The sequence below is a fragment of the Empidonax traillii genome, unplaced genomic scaffold, assembly GCF_003031625.1.
Source record: "Empidonax traillii isolate 1590-97213 ecotype Southwest subspecies unplaced genomic scaffold, ASM303162v1 scaffold968:size590757, whole genome shotgun sequence".
Lineage (NCBI taxonomy): Eukaryota > Metazoa > Chordata > Aves > Passeriformes > Tyrannidae > Empidonax > Empidonax traillii.
The window spans coordinates 138632-150998 of NW_020956161.1; the positions used below are offsets into that span (position 1 = coordinate 138632).

The following is a 12367-nucleotide window of genomic DNA, read 5'->3' on the forward strand; positions in this document are numbered from 1 at the left end:
AGTTCTACTTCTTTCAAACCTATGTGGCCCATTCCACACAGCATCCTCATCCAGACTTCAGAGTTCTAAAATTTCAAAAATTATAGTCTCTATTTGTACACTGTGTTGAGAATCTTGTCCAATCAAGAATAACATCTGGAGCAGAGGAAGATACTACTCTAGTATCTTCATTATATACTACATTGTATCCTGATAATACACAATATTTATTATATTAAAATACCAGCCAGCATGGGCTACATGGTATTTGTAAATACACTGGAAAGCTTAGTTCCTATACCTAACAGTTTATAATTGAAGATTAAATCCTTTTTATAGGGGTCTAAAGTATGTTCTCAAATCCATATTTATGGAGAATAAGATACTTGGTATTCCTCAAAAAAGTCAGCAATTTATTTAAGTACTTAGATTTAAATTTTGGATCTTAATTTCAGGCACCTATTAAATAAATAAATACCCACAAACACGTCCCCTGCCTCCCCCTTCCCCGCCCCCCCAAAAAAAAAAAAAAAAGTTTGGACTATGCAAAGTGAGTTTTAGGATGACAATCTCTACTGAAATTGTTCCCATAACAGGATCATGGTGGCAGAAGATGGTGGTCCTGGCCATAGTAGGCAAAGAAGTGGGGAATACGAGATGCAGCTTAGGCACTAGATTAGAGTTCCCTTAGAACTGATGTAAAATGAACCCTAGTGTTCCTCCATTCTGCTGTGGATTGGAAATACAAAAGCCAATACAAAAGAGATGTTGATGCTGTAACTAAAGTATAAGGGCCAAGGTAAGAAGGAACGGCATCAAAGCTGTGTTTGGGGCAATAATGTATTTCTTTTAGACTATCCCTTTGTATGCTGGAGAAATCTGTACATTCCAGACCTCTGGGCTCAAATAATATTAATGGGCTAGTCTGGATCAGCTGGAATATTTTAAGTGTAATCTATAACCTAATTTGATCTATAGGCTCAAGTAATTTATAAAATGATTTGAAAGGTGGCATGTGCAAGTAATGACTGTGATGAAAAAGCTTTCAGTAAAATAATAAACTATTTTTAAGAAATGATCCTAATAAGTAAGTACAAAAACTCTAGACAATTTAGAACAACATTTTTAGTTAAAATGTTCTTTAAGAAGGGAATAAATGCTCTTGTTGTGAAAAAATATATGATATATTCCTCAAAAGCATGAGAAATTAAATCAAGATGGAAATCTTGGTGGCTCAGTACTCTTTTGTATAGGTTTTCAAATAGTACTTGGTGGTAGGGGTTACTTTCAAACCACCAAGGACAAAGAGAAAACTTGAAAAAGACATTATTATAAAAACAAATACACTTGAAATTTCTTTAACAAACTTCACTTTTAAGAGAAAGTAAGTGAAACTGTTTTGTCCTTGATAAATTCACATCTTCACATTGGTAAACTATGATGAAAAATAGCACAATAAAACATTGTGGCACATATACTGTGCTTCACTAAGGATTTAACAGTCAAAATAAGGAGAGCAAAAATATAAGAGAAAAACACCTATGAAGGTCAAACACCAGAATCTAGGCAAGAGCTGGGAAAATAAGTAAGTGTAGAGTTTTTGAATCATTTATAATGGCCTCTGTTTACTGGGTTTATAGCTTCTTTCTTTAAATTACAAAAGATAATTACAGAAAATTACGTCAACAGTGACACATTCATAGGCAAAAGCTTAAAATACTAAATGATCAGCAGGATTTTCACTTACGCCTACTTTCATAAATAGCTCTTGATTTCTCATACAGCTCATATGGGTCAGGTTTTCGGGGATCAAAGGCCTCTGTTGAATCAGGAAATGAACTCCTGTGAAGAGCGGGTGGATAGGGAATATTCTGTGGCATAGCTGGAGCAGACACACTTGTTTGAGGGCTGCCTTGATTCTCCCATCGTTCCATCATCTGGAATAAAAACATACAGAGAATAAAGATGAAGGTTTGCAAAAACTGTGACTTCCACAATGAGACAAAGTGCTTAACAAAGAAGGGCTGGACTGAGTAGCAACTGAATGATCTTACTGCTGTATCTCCTGAGAATGCATGAAAATAGTTACCTGCACAGGGGAAGTAGATTACTGCAACTGTGAGCAGAATTTAAAGCTTCAACTGAAAATTAATAAAAAAACCCCCAAACTAAACCAAAAAGAAAATAAAAACCAAAGAGAAAATTATCACAGCAGGTACTTGAGCATCTAGTGTTCAACACTAAAATACAGAACACAGTGAGAGAAAAGTGAGCATTAGTTTGAGAGAGTCTTTTTAATTTCTTACTGTTTCTTACTGTTCCTTTCTTATATCAAAAATTAAATTGGCATCATCCAACCAAGTTCCCAAGCACAGGGTAAAGCTTTCAACTCTTCCAGACCATTTACAGGAAAGAAGTACACAGCAGTGTATTATCTGTGTATGAAAGACACCTCTGTCCATGCTTTTTGAAAGACTTCAGCAGTCTCACAAGTACATCAAGCTTGAAGATATGACAGGCTGTGCAAAAGAAGGCTTGAGGATCTACATATTTATTTTTGAAGAAGTTGGTTACTAATTAAAATGCATTAGAAAACTTATTTGAAGAGGCTAAGTTAAAAAAAACATAAATTTTTATCCCAGGAAATGAGTGTTTGACTTCTCCTGAGGACAAGGGTGGTAAAGCCTCCCGAGCAGTGTGTTCTCACATGTAACCCAACAATGTTAATTACACAAAAAATACATCTTGGAAACAAACTGAATTGTAACTAAATTCCACTGACTTCTATTGTTGTATCAGCAGAGCCTTATCAAAGAAAGATGATTGCAGGTTTATTGCAAGCTTGGTCTGCAAATTCTGTGATTATCCTTAGTCTTTACCTCCTTAGTTTCAGAAGCTGTTTGGCTCAGCATGTAGGCTTTGCACTCTATTCTGATGATTAACAGCATCACAATAGTTCATGTGTGGACTACAGATGTTTAACATGCTGAGTAAGTACAATGCTGCATATCCCAAGAGAACTGACTTTCTCAGGTTCATACTTAAGAATAAACACATTATGAATATTGGCCATTTTAAGTTGCTGAGGATCTCATTCTTTTACAGAGCAGTGTTATAATTACAGCTGTGCTTCTGTCAGAATTTCAGCACTAAGTAGGGCTGGTTCATTTGGAACAATGAGGAAAAGAAATATCCAGGTACCTCAGTCAATCCCAGGATGACTCTCACGCACTAGTAAGTCTTGGATGTGATATTTATATGGCCAGTCTCTTCGCGAACGAAGAACCAGGGAAAGTCTTTCCACCTTCCAGCCTGCGCATTGGATTTTTTAGGTGAGACACAGTGTGCGTGGAACTGAGCCCACCCTTTAATCCTGAGGTTCATCTGCCGGGGCCAAGCGAGCTTGGACGGTGGCAGCGAGGTCCTCAGGACGTGGATGGATTGCCTTATGGGCTAACGAGCTCCATCTGCCCGGGGAGGGGCCCCGACCGGGAATCGAACCCGGGTCTCTGCAGTAACAGTGCAGTGTCTTTTCCCCTAGACCACCGGGGGCTCATGTGATATTTAAGTTGAGAAATGAAAGTATTAGTCTGTTAAGTACTAATGATGAAGATATGGAACACTGTATTCAATACTTGCAATGTTGTTCAAGGAAGACACGTTTATTTTCAGCGAGGTACAGAAGATGGCAACTAGGATTTGATATAAGAGGGTATGTAGATATGATATAAAAGGTATGTAGATCTTGTGCAACACAGCGACATATGGAAATACCTGAGCTGCCACTGAAATAGCTTAGGTACAGGAAAGTACCTTATGCACCTTCAGATACCCTTTATACCAAGATAAATTTATCCTCTATTTTGTGTAAATTAGACTCTGTGGTAAGTCACATGACTGTCCCAGTACTACTTCTGATACCCCTGAACAAAGTATGTCTGGTATGTATAGGCATATATTCAGTATATAATTACATTAAGGAAGTGTAAATTCAAAGGTCTTCAGAAATAAAACTGATTATGACTCCTATGTCTAAACAGGAAAGGAGAACTGAGCTCAATTCAATTATGATCACAGAAATTACTGGAGAAATTTGTTTGGGGTTTACCTTCACGTAGGAATCAAAAAAAACCCCAATACAAGTCAGTGAAACCAAACTACCTATCTTATTGCTATAAAGCAGAAAGACACCAGGCATTGGAATGGCCTACCCAGAGAGGTGGTGGATTCACCATCCCTGGAGGTTTTTAAAAAGAGATTGGATGTGGCCCTTAGTGCCATGCTATAGTAATTGAAGTTGGATCAGGGGTTGGACTTGATGATCTTGGAGGTCTTTTCCAACCCAGTCTATTCTATGATTCTATGACATGTGGAGTCCTGTCTATATAGAAGTAAAAGTTTCCTGATTTCTTGGACAGTGTTGGCGAAATAGATCCCCTCTTTCAAAATGTGAAACCTAATAAAATTAAAATATTTAAGAAAGATTTAAAATGAGAAAGAGAAATATAATTATCTTTGATGAGCAAACTTTTCCCTGGAGACAGGATAGAAAACTGCAGATCAGTTGGCAAAGCCCCACTAGGTCCCACATGCCTAACTCTTGTTTGCTCGTTAGTTCTATATCTTTGAGTGTGAAGCTAAAAACTGAGCAAAACATTCTTACCTGCAGGTAATACTGCTAACATAACCAGCTACATAACCAGATAAACAGAAGGGGAATTATATCTCCCAGACCCATATCAACTAGTTAAATAGTCTCATAGTGTTCCACGAGTTATCATAATGCCAGCTCACAGACGAAGACACTCTTGGAAGAGAATAGGCATGGTATTGAGTGCAGGGCATCAAATAAAGTTTGGGTAATGGTTTGGTGACATTGCTTTTGGTCATTTTGCACTAATAATTATATATAATATATACATACATAATATATGGAGTCTGTACATAGGAACCACAGGAACTATCTGTCAGCCCAGATTACTCTGTTTTCCTACGCTGTTACACAGCTACAGGGCTGTGCTGTGGTGCTGGGGAGGATTTCTAAACCTCCTATGCTGGCCTTACTGCTTCAGACTGTCTACAGACACTAAGTGCTGCGGGGGCACTTGGTTTCAATCTTATCTTCATGTCTTGGACACTAGAAATTCATGTTAGACTACTTCTCTAGTTAAAAGTGGTGACAGACAGAAGAATGTACATGACCTTAACCTGGTCAATCGTTTGTACTCTGAAACTGTGAACAGTTAGCCTGCATTCGTGTACAGTACCTGCACACAATGGTATTATATTATTCCATGATCCCTGGTTTCCTCAGACCACTGCATGAAAAAATGCATCACTCAGGTTGTTTTCCTATATTCTGATTACTGGCAAGTAGTACTCAAGCATGAAGTTTATATTACAAACCCGTGCAGAAAATCATCATCATTATGCTGATATTTATATATTTGACGTGTACATAAAGAAGCTAAGTATGGACAATAGGAGGTATTTGAAAGTGGATCTTTAATAAGTAAGCTCCAAGTTCTCTATTGCCTCACTTTGTACTTGAGATTAAAAGCTGAATGCCACAGACAGACAGGAACTGCAAACTGGTGAGAACAAGCTAGCCCTGAATAGTCTGATTTATTTGCACAAATGTCCTGCTACATAGATGAATAAAGCAGCTTATGCAATACTTATTCCAGTGTATTGCATACATCCCCTAGGCTTTTACAGCAAAAGCATCACAAGCTGAAGTAGTCTGATAGAGTTATATCAGCTGATTAATTAAGTGTTATTTCTATTTGACAGGCTACAAAAATTATTTTGGTATACATTAAGCATGCCATGATCCAATATGAGAGTATGTGAAGTTCTTCAGATTCAACATACTTCCCCTGCCTGCCCCTCAATAAGAAAGCTGTAAGTTCCTTCAAAAGACATTGTTATTGTTATTCCTATGGCTCTTAGAAGCCTTCAGGCATAGTCAGGTCTCTATTTCCCTCTACACAACTCTTATAAGAGTTAAGCCCTCTTTAAGGTCTGTACAATCTCAAAAAAACCCTCCAAACTAAAAAAAACCCACAACAAACAAACAAAAAAACCAAACAAAACTCGATAAAAATAAAACAAACCAGACAACCAAAATAGTAGTCTATGATTTCTTTTTATACTGTGAATGTTGTCACAACTTCAAAAAATTGTATAATGTGGTGTCAACAGAATATATACAATCATTTCTTGCAATCTTACACTAGGAAAAGTATTTATACCTTGGGTTTTAATGTCAAAAATCATAGAAACACAGAAAAGTTGATTAGAAGGCACCTCAGTAAGTTGTCTAGTCAAAACTCTCACTTGAAGTGTGACCATTTGCAGCTCTAGATCGACTGTGCAAGAAAGAATAACAATGACTTTGAGGATGTTAAACTCAAGCCACTTTTAAACCAGAAAACGTGCATGTTGTTCACTTCAAAGAATTTGCAAACTTCTGCTGCCTTCTCCTCCAGACCCTTTATTCTTGAGCCACTGCATTTCTGTTTCTTGACACCCATGTTAACATTGAGGTGTTCCTTTCTCCAGATCACTGCTGGCAGACTCCAACTCAACAGACCTTCAGAGCTTACCAGAGAGGCCACCCCTGATGCTGTGTCACCAGGGGCACTGCTGAGAAGTGTCTCATGAGCTAGGAACAGGAGGGTTAGATGAAAGTCTACAGAAATTTGCTTTGAATTACTGTCATCTTATGAACTCAATGAGTATAATTTTGAAAGCGAACTTACAGGCTTTGGAGTTTTCCATGGAGAAAAGAAACCTGAAATAAACAAAAAATAATGTTAGCAGCTTTTTCTGATGCATAAAGAGTGGAGGCTAAGTGGTGTCTATGCTCCCATTCTCATTCAGGTCTGTAGATAATATAGGTACATATGAAAATTCTCTACACACAAGGGGTAAAAACACAAAACACAAGGGATAATTTCTAAGAAAAAATACATAGAAATATATATATATATATACACACACATACATATATATATATATGCAAGTGGAGCTATTAAGATCATTGCCATACTTTACAAACAGCATGGGATTAGGTTGAAATTAAAAGAACTAAGCAAAAGGACTTCCAAATGTCTTGCTGGACATTGGATAAGACACCAAATGACCTGGTATTGATGTGTCAAATGCAGTCGCACCTTTAGGAAGAAGCATTCAGAACATCCCATCAACAAAACCTAATAATACAAGAGATTTTTTTAGAAGAAAAGCCCGGAGAAAAATAACTGTTTCATCAGTCTAGATAAAGTGGCCAAGTCTTGGGAGGATTGCTTGTTTTGATACTGTTCTGCTTTTTGGTCATAGTTAGCAAGTGGTGAAACATGGCTACCTCTTTTACACAAGTAGTTATCTCCTTTTCCTTAGTTATTGACTGACTGATAACTTGCTTTGGTGACTTTCCTGAATTTGAACTATCATAGCTTATAAACGTTTAAAACTCTGGATATGTCTTTTTCATAAAATAATTTGAAACAATCATTGTAAACATTGTTCTGATCTTATGCAGCACAACGTTAAAAACCTTTCCAAGTATGAAATAAAAAGAAACATTTCAAAGGATATTGGGAGACACTTTTCAAAATACCAGCGTTCAGCATGTCTTTCATTAAAAAACTCATTCTCATTTTGATAGCAGGTTAAAAAAACCCTCAGTGGACCTTCCTAGGTAAGATTAAAAGCTAATAACAAAGAATTCATTTGTTTTGTCAGAAACAGAAAGGGGGTTTAAACTGAGATATCTAATAGGAAGGCTGCTCTTTCATTTAAAAAATGAATTCAGCTGGAAGAGTAGTACTGACTTCATAATTTATTTTTCTAAGGTGAGTCCAGAAAGAAAATTAAAATCATGAAAGCACTAGGATAATATCTTTCTACAGACAAATCACAACAGGAATTTTATTTGTGTATAGCAGTTAAGGTTCCTAGAATTCTGTGATAATGAGGTAAATTTTTCTGCCACGATACCGAATTCATTTCAACTGAAATATCTTGCAGTGTAAAAGTACTTGAGCCACTTGTAGTGAAACACTGGCTGTTCAGTAATGCTGATTTATAAGCTGATAGTGCTTTTAAGAAGAAAAAAAGTATATTGGAAAAAATAATCCTGGGGAAGTTTATGTTTAAGGACTCTATGGTGCCTGGGTAAAAACTGCTATATTAACAAATAGACAGATTACTTTCCATCTGTAAATTCAAGCTGAGGTAACAGCCATCCTTGATAGACGTGGCCACATAACTTTCAGTACTAAAGATTCTGCAGCCGAAACTTATTAAATAACTTATTGTATGGCAGATGGCTACCTTTTTATTACCTGCTATATTTCTGTACAGCTAATAAGAGTGAAATCTAAAAAGTACTTTTCCTTTCAAAGCTAAATACAAGACTTGAGACTTGCCCAAATCAATTTACTACCCTGATTTGTTGTTCAGAAAATACTGGTAGAGCCAACACTCTCTACCACTGGTACTGGTGCACTGCCATAACTTCTCGTCAAAAAAAATTACTCCCAGTTAAACTGAGAGGTCATTTTTTTACCTATTTATTTACTGTCTCCATCTAATGAAAAGTTATGCTAGAGATATCATGAAACTTTACTATCAATTAAAAATACAATAAGTATTTATAAATCAAATAAATAATGCCATATGCATCAAGATTTTTTTTTTTTTTTAAATCCTCAGTTACAAAGAATTCAATTATTCCCCTAAACTAAGAGAGAATGTGGACTTATATTTAGCTTGGAGGTTATGGGCACAGACTGCAACATACAAATGACAACATCTACACTCAAAACAAATAAAAGGTAATATTTATTCACACAGCATGAAATTATGTTGAAAAAAACTAACATATATCGGATGCCAGAGAAGTAAAAGACCCAAAGAAAGATTTAAAAAAAAAAAAAAGGAGATCCATATGTGTACAAAAGCATGTTACAGCAGCAGAAATCTCTAAAGGTTACAAACCTTAATACTAATATTAAAATCCGTTCTTCAGGTTTAAATTCAGCTGTTGCACCTGGACCTTATGTGAGATGTCTCTCACCTCTGCCAAAGACTAGGTGTTAGGCTAAACAGGTGAAGGCCTAGTTCCATAAAGCAAACTATATGTTATATTTTTCATGTATTTCTTGGAGATTTTAATATTGCTTCACATAAGATCTGCATTCTCAGCTGAAATAAACATCCTTTTTCCCAATCTAAACAAAACTGACTTTACAGAATACATGGCATTATCAGTTATTCAATATGAGACTGATTATGGATAATTGTTGTGTTTCAAACGTCCAGAATTATCACTGGTATTTAAGCACATGCAACCATTGCTACAAACTCATGAATTCAAGAGTATAATGCATCTGTAGCACATTGTAAGTGTAACAGAAACTCCACATGAAGAGGCATAAAAACAAAATGCACTTTCCTGTGTAAACTGCTTTTAACTTTCACTTTTAAATATTGCTTTGCATAAGTATGGGACCAAATCCTCTACATGTAGAAAACTGATGCTTAAAATCTCACCCAAGAATATGTAGTAATAATGTGTATTCAGTGCATATTCAACAGTGCTGGCTTTCTGCAGCCACTTCTACAGCTGGCAGTGAGAAGCAGTGGACTTACACTTAGTTTGACTTCACAACAGCCCATGTTCCCTTGACTTCCTGGTGCTCCTTACAAGCTGTGAGTATTCCCCACCAGAGACAGTGGGATTCCACCTGAATGACAGCTATCACCAGATTGGCATCAGTCCATATACTGATACTGGTTTATCAACAGGATAAATCAATTTGTTCTGCAAAGAGTGCAGCTTTCAACTGTTGAGTACTAATATAATACTAATGCTGCTCAGCCTTCTAATCAACTCACATCTAGTTAGGCACATACACTGGATAAGGTCTGACAACCTCATCCCACTTCCACATTTCTACTTCTCCCTCCCCAAACTCCCAAACCCCTACCATCCAACTTCCTATGCCTTCTATAGAAGAGTATAGAGTATTTATAGAATATCTTTCAGAGACTCTACCTAAGTATCTGAAAATATTATATACATATAAACACTCCTCACCTCCATATCCACATACATTTTTAAAGTTTGAAATAATAAAAGTCAGCTTAGATCCACCTATAAATCCTTCACACAGCCTGTTCTTACCACAAGTGACTTTCGGCTCACTCATGTGCCTGACAGCCATCCCTTCCTGTAGTAGCTTCACCACATAAGCTGTAGCCCCCTTTCTGAAGGCTCCTGCATCTTCCTACTAGTTTTAAATAATCCTTTATCAACACTCCTTGTAAAGACAGCCAGTACAGGTCTGCATTAGTTTTGGAAAGGAGGGCAGGGTTACTGGCTTGTATTAAAGAGCAACCACCACCATTCAGCCACATGTTGGCAGGAAAACACTGTGGTAACATGTAAGCATGCGAGATAAAATACATAACCTCATCTACTTCTGCAAAATTAGTGTTTCCCCAGTATAATTACTTCTTATTCAATGTTGGCTATTTACATTGCAATAACATACAGCCAACACATATTGAAATTTTGCTTAATTTTAAATAGGCAAGCTGAGGTACAGTAGCAACTATATGTTTTTTAAAAATCAGAATTACATTTCCTCATAAAGCAGTGTTAGAAAACTCATTTTTTACATCGCATTGTAAGTTGTATTTACCACCTTCCAAAATGAGCCTCCCTGGAAATTAGAGCTGTGATGGTTTCTATGGCGTGACTTTACTAAAAAATCACTGAGAACTGAAAAAAAGATTTTGGATTCAAATATATCAGAGTGAAAAAAAACTTTTTTCCCCCAGATCAAGGCAAATTCCAGCTTCACTTTATTGTACTTCTCCTTTTTGATGAAGATATCCTGTAATAAAAGACAAATCACATCACAGTCATTGTATCTATTCCTTCTTATATCCAAATTTAAATACGCTTTTGTTGTAAAATATGCTTACAGGTATCCTGTGCTTTATACTTTAGCCAGGATTTGTTGTTGAAAAGTTCAGTTTTCTAAAAGTAACTTATCAAACAGGACTTAGAGCATTTGCAAGACAGTCTTGATTTGTTCCCCCCCCCCCCTTTTTTTTTTTCCAACAAAAATCCTGAATTTGGCATATTCCATAATGTCAGGAATACAAAACCAGCCTTTGATTATTAGTCTGCTGCCACGTGGATGCTTTTGACTACAGTTCGATCTTCATTATTCTCACTATTTTGTACTGATTCCTGGAAAAGTTCTTCACACTTTGAAAAATCATAAGCAACTAATGTAGCTATTGCGAAGTCTTAGAACTTTTAATGATGTTCACCTCTGTGGCAGATGTGTATGTATAATTAAACTGAAGCCTGGGAACAGTTTGATTTCTGCAGTGATGGCGTGTGGTAGTGCTGCGGGGAGAAACTCAACAGCATCAAAGATAAAGCCTTTTAATCTAAAGCAATGTTCAGGGCAAGTCAGCATCCCTCCGCATCACTTGTCGCACTTTCACTTTTAATGGGTGAAAGCCCATTAGCTTTCACTTGGCTTCTTCTTTTTTTTTTTTTTTTTTTTTTTTTTTTTTTATTTTTTTTTATTTTTGTGCTTTAGTATCCTTGTTGCATATGGCTTCCTGAGCAAAGCTGTCCTAAGCCCTGCACAGACCTTTCTCCTTCCTAGATGCTTGGAAGTCATTGAACAGATGGCTGATGAGCACTCTCAGAGCATTAACTGATTCCACGGGCACCTTATCAACATCCATGTGACAACACTTCAGCAAAAGTTTGCCTTTCTAGAAAAGTTACTGTATAAATTTACTCTAACTAGATTTTTCTTTTCCTGTGCTTTTTATTTTCTCTTACTGGGATCATCTCTGAGATATCTATCAGTTTTCTACACTGGGGCCTCAGTTCCAAAGGTGTCAAATACTCATTAATTTCAAATGGATGTAACAGTGGAGAACTTCTGTGAGAGTTCAGACTCAGGTGTACTTCACTAGCAGGATGCAGAGAACTGTTTCTTACCATTCACCTAGCTTCTCCCTCTATACCTGGCTTCTCCCTCTACACATTTTGTTGAGCTATGCTGAGTGTGGTCAGCTTGGGTGCACAGAACTAAAGCTAACTGGGCTAACTCAGTAAGATTCAAAATATTCTACAACTAAAATTCCAAAAATACTTGCAGGACAGGTAATTATTTTTAATGTTGACATAGAACAAATATACAACCTTAATTCAATTATTCTTCTAATATTTTCCTCTCTTATGGAAAAGAAACATGATCAACAAGAACGAGTAAATTCAATTAATTTGTATAGTGTAGTAAACAAAATCTAAAAGGAAACAATGAATTAAAATAAATGGAAA

General features: G+C 36.5%; 1 protein-coding gene and 1 non-coding gene across 2 annotated transcripts in view; both read right to left on the reverse strand.

Annotated features, from left to right (window-relative positions):
• The window catches only part of LOC114067798 (membrane-associated guanylate kinase, WW and PDZ domain-containing protein 2-like), a gene marked incomplete at its 5' end in the record, with an annotated part of 514387 nt that overhangs the window by 85608 nt on the left and 416412 nt on the right, over positions 1-12367 (reverse strand). Inside the window, 2 exons of the mRNA XM_027903479.1 lie at positions 1727-1916; positions 6744-6775. Of these exons, the coding sequence (XP_027759280.1) occupies positions 1727-1916; positions 6744-6775 (222 nt within the window). The remainder of the gene's footprint in view (positions 1-1726; positions 1917-6743; positions 6776-12367) is intronic.
• TRNAN-GUU lies at positions 3460-3531 on the reverse strand. Its single transcript has one exon. It is a non-coding gene; the product is annotated as a tRNA-Asn (tRNA).